Source organism: Podarcis filfolensis, assembly GCF_964270895.1.
Source record: "Podarcis filfolensis genome assembly, chromosome: 1".
In the NCBI taxonomy this organism is placed as follows: Eukaryota; Metazoa; Chordata; class Lepidosauria; order Squamata; family Lacertidae; genus Podarcis; species Podarcis filfolensis.
Window position 1 is genome coordinate 103,980,114 of NC_139604.1, and position 15,103 is coordinate 103,995,216.

General features: G+C 43.4%; 1 protein-coding gene across 4 annotated transcripts in view; it reads left to right on the forward strand.

Annotated features, from left to right (window-relative positions):
* MIPOL1 (mirror-image polydactyly 1) overlaps nucleotides 1-2,743 on the forward strand; it is a 187,970-nt gene extending 185,227 nt beyond the window's left edge. For all 4 annotated transcript variants that reach the window (XM_083616858.1, XM_083616859.1, XM_083616860.1 and 1 more), the window contains one exon: nucleotides 1,671-2,743. In XM_083616858.1, the coding sequence (XP_083472984.1) occupies nucleotides 1,671-1,737 (67 nt within the window). In that variant the 3' untranslated portion in view covers nucleotides 1,738-2,743. The remainder of the gene's footprint in view (nucleotides 1-1,670) is intronic.
* Nucleotides 2,744-15,103: the final 12,360 nt, after the last annotated feature.

Genomic DNA, 15,103 nt, shown 5'->3' on the forward strand with positions numbered 1-15,103 from the left:
TGGCGCCCACCATTTTGCCTCGCCGGAACTCCCCATATGATGTGTCTTGTGCCAATGAAGCAATCACACAACATTCATTCCCTACTAATAAATCTACAACACTTAAAATATAAATCCGAGGACATTAAATGAAATCTGAGGACGTTCCGGGGATGGATTTTGTTCGGGGACAGATTTCTAAATCCGGGGACTGTCCCCAGGAAACGAGGACATATGGTAACCATATATATATATATCTCTTATCCACGAGAACAAATTCATTTGCACTTAACATTCTTCACATATGATGGAACATGATTTCCTTCTTGTATAAAATTTGTTGATGTTTTTAGCTTTACTGAGGGCAATTTATTGAAATTCCCAATGGCAAAAAGTACTGTATATTTTAATATCCTAGTGTTGGATTTGCTCCCCTTCTCTCAATATATGTTTTTATGCCATGCGGGGGGCGGGGGCGGAGAACCTTCAAAAAAAGTTTGATGCATTAACAAAGGAAATTGCTAAAATGTATTGTTATTAGAATGTTGGTTTATCCTGGGATTAGAATTGTCTGGCACCCAGCTGAAAACCCCAAGCCTTGATTAAATTCTAACACTTGCTGGACCCAGCAATTAAAGGGGTCTGGCACCCACAAACTCAACAATATTATATCAAATTAGTTTTTAATTATTGCTCTTTTTTCTGTGTTCTTGGTGGTAGCTGTAAGGCACCTTGGGTGCCTGCCAGGGATAAAGACGGAATATAAATAAATATTCTGATAACAATAGTAATAATACCTAATCACAAATAAATGACACCAAAGGGACACACCTTCCAGCCACACTGTTTTACATTAACTGATCTTTAAAATGTTAAAATCCTGTTTAAAGATCCGGAAGGAGAAATGTCTTTATTGTTTTAATGTTAGGTGCCAGGTGAGCCTTTCTTGGGAGCCTGTTCCATAACTGGTTTTTAATAACATGTAAATGGGGAGGTGGATGAGCTGGGCTGCCAGAAAACTAGGTGGGTATTGTAGGGAATCGTGGTAGAAGGAAGAAGGGATAGGAGGAAACAGAAGGAGGCCTGATTCTCCCACAAAGGGCTTCCACCTTCCCTATCCAACCATCTCACTAGTTTCTCCAATTCTGCAAATGATATTATACATTATGATGTGTAAGGAAATTTAAATATGCAGCATGCATTCAACTAAAGCTTGTTGGTGGCTGAGGTAGAAACAAAGGCAGAGATATTTTAAATGACAAAAGAGAATTGGATGTTCCATGTAACGAGAGCAACAGGCACCAAAGCAGGGTTCCCCCCTGCCCCTGCCCCCCTCGACAGGAACCAAATTTGCTGCTTGTGTGAAGGCATCTCTGCAAGAAACTTCACACACAAGCAGTCGGCAGTACTGTGCAAACCTGAGAGATGCGGGGTTCTCAGATATTGTGTTTACTACGAAGTGGGAGATGAGTTAACACGCTCTTCTGACTGGGACGGGGCTGGGCTGTAGGTTAAAAGTTCCTCGCAAATTGTCTGCATTCTGCCTTGGGAGCCTGTCTCTGTTACAGTAATGCTTTGTTTCCTAGCATGACCACCCCTGGGACTTATTGGTCCAGAGCAAACACTGTCTCTTTCAGCCAGGACATTCCTAATATTAGTTTCCTTTTCTTCACTCGCCTCCCCCATTCCAGGTTGCAAAGGCTGGTGGACGTCCTAAGGAAGAAGATTGGCGCAGGGACCATTAGGACGGTGATCTGATAGAAAACTCCAGTCTGGGGAAGCATTCACATCTGGTGACCAGGCTGCTTCATTCAGCGCTGTGTAAACATTAAAGCCTTAACTTAGCAAACAGTTGTTAGAAGTGGGACACTCCAACGACATTCCAAGCCGAGATAAAATCAAATCATAAATGTTTAACCACTTGGCTGCTGAGTTCTGTGATTTGTCCAAAGGTATCCCAACGAAAATTTATTTACTTTCATAGCAGATCTGTTTTCGTAGGGTTAGCAAGCCTTTGAGAAAGTTTGTGGGTTGCATACACACATGCACACACTATGGGCAATTGTTTCTTTACCAAGTGTAGCCTGCTTAGTCAGATCTTACTCTTTCTGCCTAATATAAGATGCAAAACCTTGCAGATTATTCTTGAACTCTAAATCCACTGGGTTGAATATAAATATTGAAATTATCCAATAATGCTAGAATTCAAGATGTATGTAAATGATAGATCAGAATAAAAATATACATCTAATATCTTGTAAAATGTTGCATTTTCTCTTCAAGAACACTGTTCGTTTTCTGCCAACACTGTATAGGTTAATGAAAATTGTCCCTGTGCAAGACACACTGAAGGGAAGGCATACAGACCATTTTCAGGAAAAATTAAAACATATATCAAGTAGTAGTAGATATATCCTGATAACTTAGCAAATTCTTTATGTTCACATCTTAATTGTTCAGTATGTGATTTCTTTGGAGATTCCCAGTCTCATGTTGTACAGAAGCACAGAAGATTCATTATGTCTCATTTAAAGCAGTTCTTGTTGTTATGAACCCTCTCAAATAAAAGCAAACAAACTGGCAATATGATTAACCTCCCGCAAGAAATGTACACCCGTGTCAGTTTCCTATCATTTAGAATTGCCCAGGCAATCTCTTTCTCCAGCTTTCCTTGATTATTATTTTACAGATTCAGTGAAAAAGATTATAATGGAAAAAATGAAGGATTGAAGGAAATAAATACCATATGATGTATTTGCTGTGAGTCAATGATTCCTGTTCTGTTTCATTCTCGTTAACTTGGTTTATCCACCATTGCATCTCAGTCTCCTTGCACTTGCACATGTGTGTACACACTAAAACTGAGCTACAGGGGTGAGTAACCCATGTGTGTATCTGTACATCCCTATTTCTCTATCCATTTCACACATCCGAAGAAGTGGGCATTGCTCCTTGAAAATACAATACAGCATTTGTTCCTTAACATGTCTCAGGATTTTTGATCTTTTTAATACTACAAACGTACACGGCTATTCTTGGCATAGTACAGAGTAACATGGCTGCTCTTGAAGGGAAAATGGGGGGGACGGTCTATTGAAGATTCCAAAATTATAAACCCTGCTGCAAAGTTCATCCTCCAGATTCTAACGTCCTTCATACACGTGGGTTGCTTATGGTCTGCAAACTCCTTTCCTCTCAAAAAGGCCATCATGAGCAGATATCAGAAGCTGCTTGGGCTAGAAACTAGGAACTTTTGGTTCTGTGTGCTTCAGCTGCATGTGATGAGCTATCAGAACTGCAGCTTTGATCATCTAGTCAGGTTCTAGAATGGCCCCATCCATTCAGGTTGCCCATTGGGCTGACCCAGACAGGAAGCGCTATATAAAGACTTCCTGTTTACACTGGGACCTTGTCTGGGCAACAATGGCTTCCTAGCTCAGGGGTGTTCCTGTGTGTCCTGTCTTGGTTGCTCAGTTCAGATTCTGGGCTCAACTCCTTGTTCTTCTTGGCTCACCTTTGACAGCTGCCTCCAGCTCAGCATGACAGACTGGAATACGGTTTATGTCTCTTGATTTACGCAGGAAATGTGAGATGCTTTCTAATTTGCACACTGATCATGATCGTTCTTCCTCCTTCCCAGGGTTCAAAGTAAGAGCCTGTCCCCCCCGCCCGCCCACCCCCACTGGCTAAGATAACAAATGTAATTACCATTGCGAGTCGTGTCACTATTCCTTCAATGCTACATGGAGATACTGTGTATTTTTTCAGCGGGACTGCACAGTGAGTTGTGAGCCATCCATGGTCCATGTCATGGTAAAATATGTAAATAGCATCACGTTGTCTCAGAATAAGAGCATTATTAAAGCTTTCCAGCACTGTAATTAGATTCATGGTAAGCCTCCCCTAAGCCCTCACTAATTAACTACACTGCAACAAGTCAACTTGAACAGGAAAGAAATGGGGACCTTGCATCACCCAGCAATGTTTCCCATTCGGCCCCAAATCATAACCTGACTGTGGTATTTTGTACAGTGGAATCCCTCTCCCTTGACCCAGCCATCCTCTGATATCTCCCCCCTTCTAAGAAGGGCAGTGCATCTTCCATCCCAAGGCTGACTTCCTCAACCTAGACTCACAGGGCCCTAGAACCCTCTATTAAGTTGGTGTATCAGGGGCAGTGTCAGCGGGTTGCCCAATATATTCAGCCCTGCCAGGGTGATCTTTATCCCCGTTCTCCATCTTGTACTTCTCTTATCTTTTTGCTATCATTCTCCCTTCCCTCCTCTCCACTCTTTCTGCTACCTTCTTCCCCCAGCCCCAGGTTAAGAACCCTGCCTTAATGGGTTCTTCTGGTGAGATTGAAAGCGTGCCACACACACATACACACACACACATATATACATTTTATACACTTCAGGTGGGATTTGCCTAACAAGACACAGCAGTTCAAGCCCTGCACATGGAATTCTGCTTATGCAAAAGAGCTTCGCCCCCCTGCCCATATATGCCCCGCCCCCAGAAATAGACTTGGGAGGGTCAGGAGATCCTCCTAGTGCAGGATGCAGGGGAAGAAGGGGAATTTGTTCCATCTGGCAAGCTGAAATTCTGGCACTGGTGGAACAATCAGAACAGGGTAGTGTTTTATTCCTCCTATAGGCCCATGTGGCTTAGTGCAGTGTTGTAGGTGCCAAACTTTTTTTGTGCATGGTTCCCACCTTAGGCTGGAATGTTCAGGTGGAACCCAGCTCCCATGTATGCATCTTCTTTGCATATGAGATTCTGTTTTGCTCTGCATCCAAAGGATGGAAGGAATTCTATCCGTTCTTTAGAATCTAAAATTTAGGTATTGGTAAAATTGCTTACCTATATTACATACTGTATGCATTTTCCCATTGAGCTCTAGGTCTGTGTAAAATGTTTCGTTTTTTTTAAAGAGCATTTCATTAGTGAAGCCCTAATGAACCTCCCAAAAGTTCCTTACTTGTTTTAATTTGATTGGAAGTCAGTTGTAGTCTTCAACAGTCTAGACTTTTCATTCTTCAGTTTTGTTGGAGCTGCACGTGTTCCAGGAGGCTTTTAAACAAATAGTTGGAATGGTTGAATGATTTACATTGCCAGTGCCTAGCTAAATATGTAGCCTTTAGAAAAGATGTGGTTTATTTTGGCACGGTTTAAAAAACTCAAATATTTTAAACATTTGTTAAGTTCAAGCTTGCACATTTGAACTAGGAGTATACGTTCCAAAATTGGATCTCAGGTTACCTGTCTCTTACCCTTTTGTAGATTGTAATCCTTTTATTAAAATAGGCTTTGTAAAGGTTGCTTTTAAAAACAATTCAAGGTGAAGGATTGTCATTGCATGAATGCGAGTCAGAAATTAACTGTAAAAATCAAGAAATGGGGGGCTTCAAAACTTTGTATTGATAGTCCAGATTTCGTTTTCTCTTCACCCCCTTTTTTACAGAATAAATACAGTGAAAGAGTATGTTCAGAACAAAGACTTCTTTGCAGTCAATGTACCTGGTCCTATTCTTGCACCCTGCAGCATGGTTAAGACATGGCCAGGAAAGTCATCAGCCCAAGTAATCTTCCCATCATGAGCTCCTTAGGGCAGGCACAGTCACACATCTGATGCCATGTGGCTCCAGCCACTACTCTGTGCAGTCCAAGAAATGTGGAAGCCAGTGCAGTGCCACAGCTTTCCATGGAGGTAAGTTCATGGGATGGTGCTAGTTCCTGGGGATGAGATGCAAGATCTGTGGGCCATTTGCATGCACAGTGATCTCAGTGCATGGCTGGGTTCTACCCGGTTTTATCTATTTTGCATGCATGTTTGAGTCCGGGAGAGGGAAATTGTCCCATCCTATCCCAGGGGTTCAGAACTCCATGGAGAGATCAAAATAAATCTCTTTCCCTCTTCAGGAAATTCCTAAATTTTACTCAGAGTTATAGCTCTTTCATCTCTTGGCTTTTGTTATTGGAGTTATGGTACATTAGCAACACTTTTATTGCTACGTTCAGATAGACTGATTGGTAAATTACGGCTAACCACAGTGGATTTCCTGACTCGGATCTGCTGAGTGGGGTTGTTTTTTTGTCTTTATTTTGGAAGGACACCTATCAGAACGTATGAATATGCTGCCTCCTTCCATTGCCAGATTCAACACACACACAAAATCCCCTCTGACCCTGCGGGAGGTCTGAGGACAGAGGGCATCCCTTCTCACACGTTTGCCAGAAAACAAGAACTGTTGACCAACATTCTTCCAAAGCAAAACAACTGAAAGGGAATTCCAAAAATTAAGATACATGATACAAAACTGTCTGGGAACTGCTGAAACATGTACGTCTGGAGGCCCAGAGCTTTGTTCTCCAGTATTTGACTTTCACAGATGTTGCTTTATTGTTTCGCAAGTTCTTTATGTAGGCTGGTGGGTGTGTTCTCCCTTGACTATTTATAAAAATCAGCCTCTGAAATATGAGGCCATGAACAAGCAGGATTTTGAGAACTTTCAATAGCTTGGAATCCCCTTCTTTTCCCTGCAAATAAAATTAGCAATTCTTAACGGGGGTCATTGAGGTTACTTGGCGAAGGCACTTTGGTCTGTATCGCTCAGCAAATAAGCAGCCTGCCTTGGTGTGCGTTACTTCACAAACACAAAAATAATTTCATAGCCAAGAGTGGAAAGGTTGCATCAACCCTGTGTTGTTTTTTCTAGTTCTCGTCTCATGAATGTGGTGAGCAAACAGCCGTGTGTTGTGAATCGATGCAGTGCAGTGTAAAGAAACGTAAAGTGCAGTGGTCAACTGATTTCTCCCGCATGAGAATCCAACATGCACTACCACATTCACTCTACAGCTGCCAATTCAGTCTATTTTCAGCAAATTTGCAATGGGATGGTACTTTCCCAAACTAATCCACCATCAAGGAACTTCCACTTAGTTAAAAAAAAAAGAAGCAAATTTAGCTAGTACTCAATAGGGATTTATAAAATCTTGTGGTATGTAGAGAGAGTAAACAGAATAATATGCCTTGCTCTCATTATTCAAGAAACCAGGGTTATCCACTAGAATAGAAAGGTCTCTGGTTAGGTCCAGACAGACCTAAGTCCTATACATACTTCCCTAGGAGTAAGTTTCATTGAAATCAATGGCACTTTGGAGTATTGACGTATTATTAATAATAATACTACTTATATTTTTATACTGACCTTCATCTGAAGATCACAGGGCATTACACAATATAAAAGGAGAACACAAAATACATAGTAAACAAAAACAAAAAAAAACTAATGATGCCCCTCCAAAGACATTTACAGTGGTACCTCGGGTTAAGTACTTAATTCGTTCCGGAGGTCCATTCTTAACCTGAAACTGTTCTTAACCTGAAGCACCACTTTAGCTAATGGGGCCTCCTGCTGTTCTGTTCTCATCCTGAAGCAAAGTTCTTAACCTGAGGTACTAATTCCGGGTTAGCTGAGTCTGTAACCTGAAGCGTTTGTAACCTGAAGCGTATGTAACCTGAGGTACCACTATAAAAGGATTTAAAAGAATGTTGATGAGCCCAAGGCCTGGTTATAGAAAAAGGTTTTCACCTGGTGTCTAAAGATGTGTAATTAAGGTGCCAGGTGAGCCACCCTGGAGAAGCATTCCATGAGCAGGGAGCCACCACAGAAAAGCCCCATTCTCATGTTGCTACCCTCCAGATATCTTGTGGAGGACACACTTAAAGAAAGGCCTCAGATTATGATTGCAGTGTCCAGGTCGGTTCAGATGGGGAGAGATAGTCCTAGAGGTACTGCTGTCCTGAGCTATTTAAGGCTTTGTAGGTCCAAACCAACACTTTGAATTGAGCCTGGAAACTAATTGGCAGCCAGTGCAGTTGGGCCAGGATCAGTGTAGTAATATGCTCAAACCATCTTGCCCCAGTGAGCAACTTGCCCGCCAAATTCTGCAGCATCTAAAGTTCCCAAACTGTCATCGGAGGTAGCCCCACATAGGACATATTGTGTGGAAGACAGAAACTCCCATTATTTGAGGGGGGAAATACATTACCTTGGTCGGGGGAGGGGGAGGATGACACATACTCCCAAATTGCCATCTAGCTTCAGTGGGTTCTACTTCCCAGAGACTCCTGAGAGATGGATGGATCTGCCTACAGCATCCGCCTTCAAACAGCCAGATAGTTTTTACATACAGCTTACAATAAATTCTACCCCGTTGACCGTCTCTTAGCAGCTATCCCTGTCAGCGTCCTTGATTCTCCCTGATGTAGTACCTAAAATGTCTAAAGGAAAATGACCCGCATCATAAGCTTCATAATTTAGCCTCTTATCACATTAAATTAAATTATTTCTTTGACAGCTCTTGTCTTCATGAACAAGCACTAGCCGGCTGCTGCTAGTTGACTCCACCCCATCCAATGGCAGGCAATTGTAATGGTCTGCCTCATTTTCAATAATCACGTTATGTCTTAAATGTTCCAGTCATTAACTGTCTGTCAAAGAATGGTTCTCATCGGGGGAGACTATTGCTCATTTAAGACTTTACCTGCAGAAGCCTCATTTCCTTTTAAATGCCATCACGTAGGTTATCAAGCTTGTCTCCCATTCTCCCTCCCCGCCCCCACAAGAGTCAAATCTCTTCACAGCCATTTCAGTTTTTGTACAGATATTATCTAAATCCTCCCTAACATTACCGGCAGCGAAGGAGCTGCTTGTGTAGTGTTCGCTGGGTACTCCTGTTACTCAGCTGTTATTTCCTTTTCTTAAAACGAAAGTTTGGTACGGTTGGTTTCTAGCTTTAGAAAAAGGCCACTTGTTTTCGTAAGTGTTTGAGCGAAATTGCACATTGAGAAATTTGACGCGGTTGGTCTTTCCCCCAACAGCCTGACTATGAAAATCTCACACGTCAGCATGGAGAACTCGAACCTACCCTTTTCCCTGATGTGCTGGTTTTCTAGATGCAGGAGTGTTTGCGTGTAGAGCGTTAAAACATGTGATTCTCAGAAAAGGGAAACGGAAGCAACCGAGGGGATGAAGCAACTGCCCTATGTGGGAAGGTTGCAGCATTTGGGGCTTTTTAATTATAAGGTGACATGGTAGAGGTGTATAAAATCATGCATGGTATTGAGAAAGCGGATAGAGAAAAGGTTTTCTCCCTCTATCGTAACTCTAGAACTCCTTGACATCCCATGAAGCTAAATATAGGAAGATTTAGGGCAGACAAAGAAAAGTACTTCTTCACATAGTGCATAGTGAAACTGTGGAACTCACTGCCACAGGAGGCCATGATGGCCACAAACTTGGATGGCTTTGAAAGAGGATTTGACAAATGAATGGCGAGTATGTGCTATATTCTGCCTCCACAATACTTCTGAAGAGCTGTTGCTGGAATGGGAGAGTGCTGTTGTGCTCCAGTCCTGCTTATTGGCTTCCCATAGACATCTTCTTGGCCCCAGTGAGAATAGGATTTGAGATCCAGCAGGCTCTTCCTAAGTTCTTCCACCTACAGTCCTGAAGTGGTTCAGATCTGTAGATAGTGGACTATACTAGCTGATACCTCAGAATTATTACCCCAGTTAACAATTTCTGTATGATTCCACACCAGTCAGCAGCAAATTGTGAGTCACTCCAATTTGGGCTGCCATGAGAACTAGATCTGCCATGAATATCCTGCCCACATGGAGGCGCCGCATCATCCAAATGGTGTTTCCACAGAAGGCCATACAAGCTTCAGGGATTCTTTGAGGTTCTCAGCAATGGTGAGGCGGTTGCTCCATATGTGAGCTGGCCATCGTTAGAGTACCCCAAAAATGACATGATCAGCTTTTCTTTAACATTGCATAAAGAAATTATTCTTCCAAAATAAACATCCTGATGGGTACTAACACCACATTGTTGCTGTTTGTGTTTTATTTATCTTTAAATAACCTAAGCCTGAGCTGGGTGATCTTTAAACATTCATAATACAATTCTCCCTCCCTTGCACCTGTAAAACTTTCATGTGTTTCATATTGTGCACTAGACAAGAGAGTATGAATTGGAAATGATGATGATGATAAATAATAATAAATAATAATAATACCTAAATAAATAAATAATACCCCGTCCATCTGGCTGGGTTTCCCCAGCCACTCTGGGCAGTTCCCAACAAAGTATTAAAAACACAATAAAACATCAAACATTAAAAACTCCCCTAAACAGGGCTGCCTTCAGATGTCTTCTAAAAGTCAGATAGTTGTTTATTTCCTTGACATCTGATGGGAGGGCGTTCCACAGGGCAGGTGCCACTACCGAGAAGGCCCTCTGCCTGGTTCCCTGTAATCTCACTTCTCGCAGGGAGGGAACTGCCAGAAGGCCCTCGGAGCTGGACTTCAGTGTCCGGGCTGAACGATGGGGGTGGAGACGCTCCTTCAGGTATACAGGGCTAAGGCCGTTTAGGGCTTTAAAAGTCAGCAGCAACACTTTGAATTGTGCTCGGAACGTACTTAGAGCCAATGTAGGTCTTTCAGGACAGGTGTTATGTGGTCTCGGCAGCCACTCCCAGTCACCAAACTAGCTGCCACATTCTGGATTGTCGTTTCCAGGTCACCTTCAAAGGTAGCCCCACATAGAGTGCATTGCAGTTGTCCAACAGATTATGTGTACGTCTTTTGGACAGAGGTGAAAAAGCAAAAGAACAGTGGTTAGCATCAGGGAAATCACGCAGTGCAAAGCTGCCTTCGCTGTATCCTTCTTCTTGAAGTGGTTCAGACCCAGGATAGCCTCACCACTTGGTATGGGTGGGTCAACTATAATATCAGCTAGTGAGATTTATGGGCACTGGAAATCTGGGCCCCTCACATTACAAATGCTTCAGACTGCCCAGTGTTTCAGTTATACCATCGTTTTCATGCCACATCTGTTATAATATACAGGGCACACTGGAATTTCCTTGGAGGCTCTCAGCCGTGGTGTGATGCAATGGAATCTGTGGCTGGCTTTGGGAAAGTCAACATCCTACCTCGCAGGACTGTTGTGAGGATAAAACGAATGGTGAAATACTGTTCTACAGCCCTTTTCAGCATACAGTAAGAAGTGGCGAGGGATCAAGGGTTTCCTGGTGATATAGTTATGCCATGGGGCCTCGGAAGACAAGTAAAGGAAATAACTACCTAACCCCCTGTTCCAAACCGCTCACAGCCCCGGCAGACAACATCTAGCAGTGAGGCTGAAAGGCTGCCACATAAAAGCAAAGTAGTTAATCTTGTTAGCTTAGCTTTGTATTCTGATGCTTTTAATTATACTGTAACATGAGCTAAATAAAAGGATTATCAAGTACTATAAGAGCAATAGGTGGGTGGTTCGTGGTGGAATGCTAGCTGCAAGCAGAGTTTTAGAAAAATCCAAAAGGGGAAGCGATGTAGCCTGAGACTGTGGAAGGACTTGAGAGGGAAGCTGAGAAAAGGGTCAAAAGTTGCGTAATGAAAGAGCGAAGGAGATTTGACACCCAGACCAGGTGGAAAACGGGGTAAAGAGGGAAAACGGACTTAAGGGGAAATGTGGCTGGGCCCAGTGTGTGATGTGTGAAGGTATTCTTCTGGGGGCAACATGACAAAATGCAAGGACACATTGCAACCAGGCAAAAAGACTCAAGGAGGGTGCAAACAGGGCCAGTAATGGGTGTCAGAAGAAGAAGAAGAAGAAGAGGAGGAGGAGGAGGAGGGGGAGGAGGAGGAGTAGTTTGGATTTGATATCCCGCTTTATCACTACCTGAAGGAGTCTCAAAGCAGCTACCATTCTCCTTTCCCTTCCTCCCCAACAAACACTCCGTGAGGTGAGTGGGGCTGAGAGACTTCAGAGAAGTGTGAACAGCCCAAGGTCACCCAGCAGCTGCATGTGGAGGAGCGGAGACGCAAACCATATTACGAGTCTATCGCTCTTAACCACTACACCATACTGGCTCTCTGGCACACTGGAGTGATGCTGGGGGAGGACCAGATAAGGAGCTCTGGTGGTGAGCGCCTTTGTCCCCTGGGCCTGAGGTTACCCTTCCATAGTGTACAGTCACTTGGAGGACCATGCAGCAGAAAAAGTGGGGCACTAGTGTCAATATAAGCAGAAATCAGGAGGTCAGAAAGTGTCTTGAGAAAAGGCATATACTTTTTTCTAGCCACTCCTGCAGTACCACCATAAGTCATTAATGGAAGTGACAAGACCAAAACAGTGTTCTTGAGCCTTTTCTCCCCTTCATTTATTTGTGTTATTGCAATTTATTAAAGAAAAGAATGCATAAGAAAAGAAGGGATAGAAGAGGAGAAAAATACTATCAAAAACAGAAAATCAAGCAAAGGACATCAACAGTAAATGCTAAAGTCGCTTGGATACCTACATATTTGGATATTTGGATTGCGTATATTGAGCTACAAGTGTAAACCAAGACGGATGTATTGATAGATACTGTATTGTTAATGTGACCCGGTGGTTGTGTTTTTGTTTGTTGTTGCTGACCCTCTTAATTAAAACTATTTTGTCTCCCTGTGCTATATATAAGGTATCTACAGAGTCAGGCCCAACATCTCCATAAAGGTGGGTTTTATTCCACTCCCTAGATCAGCACTAGTCACCCAGTAAAACAGCATGGGAACTGTAGGACATTTCTCTCTGATCTCTTCTACTAAAGGCGTGGGCGTAGCCAGGATTTTTGTTGAGGGGAGCAGTCCTTTTGTTAGGGGAGCAGAACCTCAGTTTGCTATGTATTTTTATTTCTATTTAGAGGGGCAGCTGCCCTTCCTTGCCCCCCCGGCTAAGCTTATGACTAAAGGCATAAAAAGGTAAAAGGTAAAGGACCCCTGACAGTTAAGTCCAGTCGCAGATGACTGACTCTGGGGTTGCGGCACTCATCTCACTTTACTGGCCGAGGGAGCCGACGTTTGTCCGCAGACAGTTTTTCCGGGTCATGCGGGCAGCATGACTAAGCCACTTCTGGCGAAACCAGAGCAACGCACAGAAACGCTGTTTGCCTTCCCACCACAGCGGTACCTATTTATCTACTTGCACTTTGACGTGCTTTCGAACTGCTAGGTTGGCAGGAGCTGGAACCGAACAATGGGAGCTCACCCCATCGCAGGGATTCAAACTGCCGACCTTCTGATCGGCAAGCCCAAGGCTCAATGGTTTAGACCACAGCGCCACCCACATTCCAACTAAAGGCATATGAGCGTTTAGGTCTTCCAAGGTGTTAGAACCAATGCCCTTGGAGCTTTGGTTATACCATTCAAAAGTTATATAAAGCATCATGAGTCGCTGGCTGTATTATATCAGTTGGAGAAGGATAATTCTGCGAATTGTGGTTTGCTTGAGGATGCTGACGATTCTCAGCTTGAGATTCCAAGCCAATCTCCCATTTCAAATTGCTGGATCCTATCCATGGACTTTAATGGGACTTCTTTGTCATAGGTATGAGCCATTTGGGTAAGGTGCAGAGTACACCCATATGGTAGCAAAGTGTTAATCCCAGAAGACTCAATGCGTCTTCCATTTCAGAAAACTATGGCAATATTCAGAGTTACATATGCCCTCTTAGCCATTTCGAAACTAAAAATAAGGGCTTTTCAATCCTTTCCTTGGGGGAAAAAATGTTCACTCCCCTTGGAATGTAACCTTCATTTGAACCATGGTTGCTGAAAGAAAAGCACTTGGGTGTATTGTTCACTCGCTCCACCCATCCAATCCCTTATCTAACCTGAGTCATTACTGCCTGTAGCTTTTTAACTCTGGCAGCAGTAAACCTCTGCATTAAAAGCCTTATGTGTGTGACCCACCCTCTGTGGGTTATAGACCTACCCCCTTAATTTTAGAAGCAAGGGGTCAGGCCTTTCCAGTCTTTAGCAACACTTGCCTAGCTTGTCAAGCTGATAAGCATCATTAGATTGACCTGCAACTGATACACCCTTTGGAACACTTCTTTTGAATGTTTAAACATGCTGTGGATTCTAGTTGTAATAATTTAGATCTCCCTTTCCTAAGCTGGCTACCTGACGCAGGTGGCGCTGTGGTCTAAACCACTGAGCCTCTTGGGCTTGCCGATCAGGTTGGTGGTTCGAATCCCTGTGACGGGGTGAGCTCCCATTGCTCTGTCCCACCTCCTGCCAATCTAGCAGTTTGAAAGCACACCAGTGCAAGTAGATAAATAGGTACCACTCCAGCAGGAAGGTAAACGGTGTTTCCGTGCGCTCTGGTTTCCATCACGGTGTCCCATTGTGCCAGAAGCAGTTTAGTCATGCTGGCCACATGATCCGGAAAGCTGTCTGTGGCCTGAAAACAAGATGAGTGCCGCAACCCCATAGTCACCTTTGACTGGATGTAACCATCTAGGGATCCTTTACCTTTTTACCTTACCTGATAATGTCTTTGGAGTCTGTGCCTATTCCACACAGAGTCAGAAGCCACCTGGCCAAGAAAGGGTTAGGGCTGTGGCTGGCAGTCAGGCAAAAACTGGATCGCTGTTTTGGGGCCACCTATGAGTGCCAGAGGCAGGCTCTCATTTCAAACGGAATCTAAGGGACACGATCTGACAGGGGGTTCTGAAATGAACAGCAGCTGAACAAGAGCACAAATATTATTATTGCTGTTTATTAGATTTCTATACCGCCCTTCATCAAAAGGTCTCAGGGCAGTTCACAATATAAAAATACAAGGTAAAAGCACAAATAAATAGTTCAGACAAAAACAACAAAATATTTAGAAGGCTGTGTAATCAGCCAAAGGCCTAGTTGAAGAGTTTTTCACCTGGCGCCTAAAAATATATAATGAAGGCGCCAGCTGAACCTTCCTGGGGAGAGCATTCTACAAAACGGAGGCCACTGCAGAAAAGGCCCATTTTCCTGTTGCCACCCTCTGGACCTCCCATGGAGGAGGCACATGAAGAAGGGCCTCAGATGATGAATGCAGAGTCCAGATCGGTTTATATGCTCTATGCACTGCTCTTCATGCTTTTAAGAGGACTTGTGTAGCATTCCCAGTTCATTCCTCAGTCCCTCGCCCTGGGGCCCTTAGTAAGGGTGGTCACAAACACGTCATGAAAAAAGAAGCAAAAAAAGGGGGATAAAAGAGGGTTTAGATGTGTGCGAACTTTGTGTATA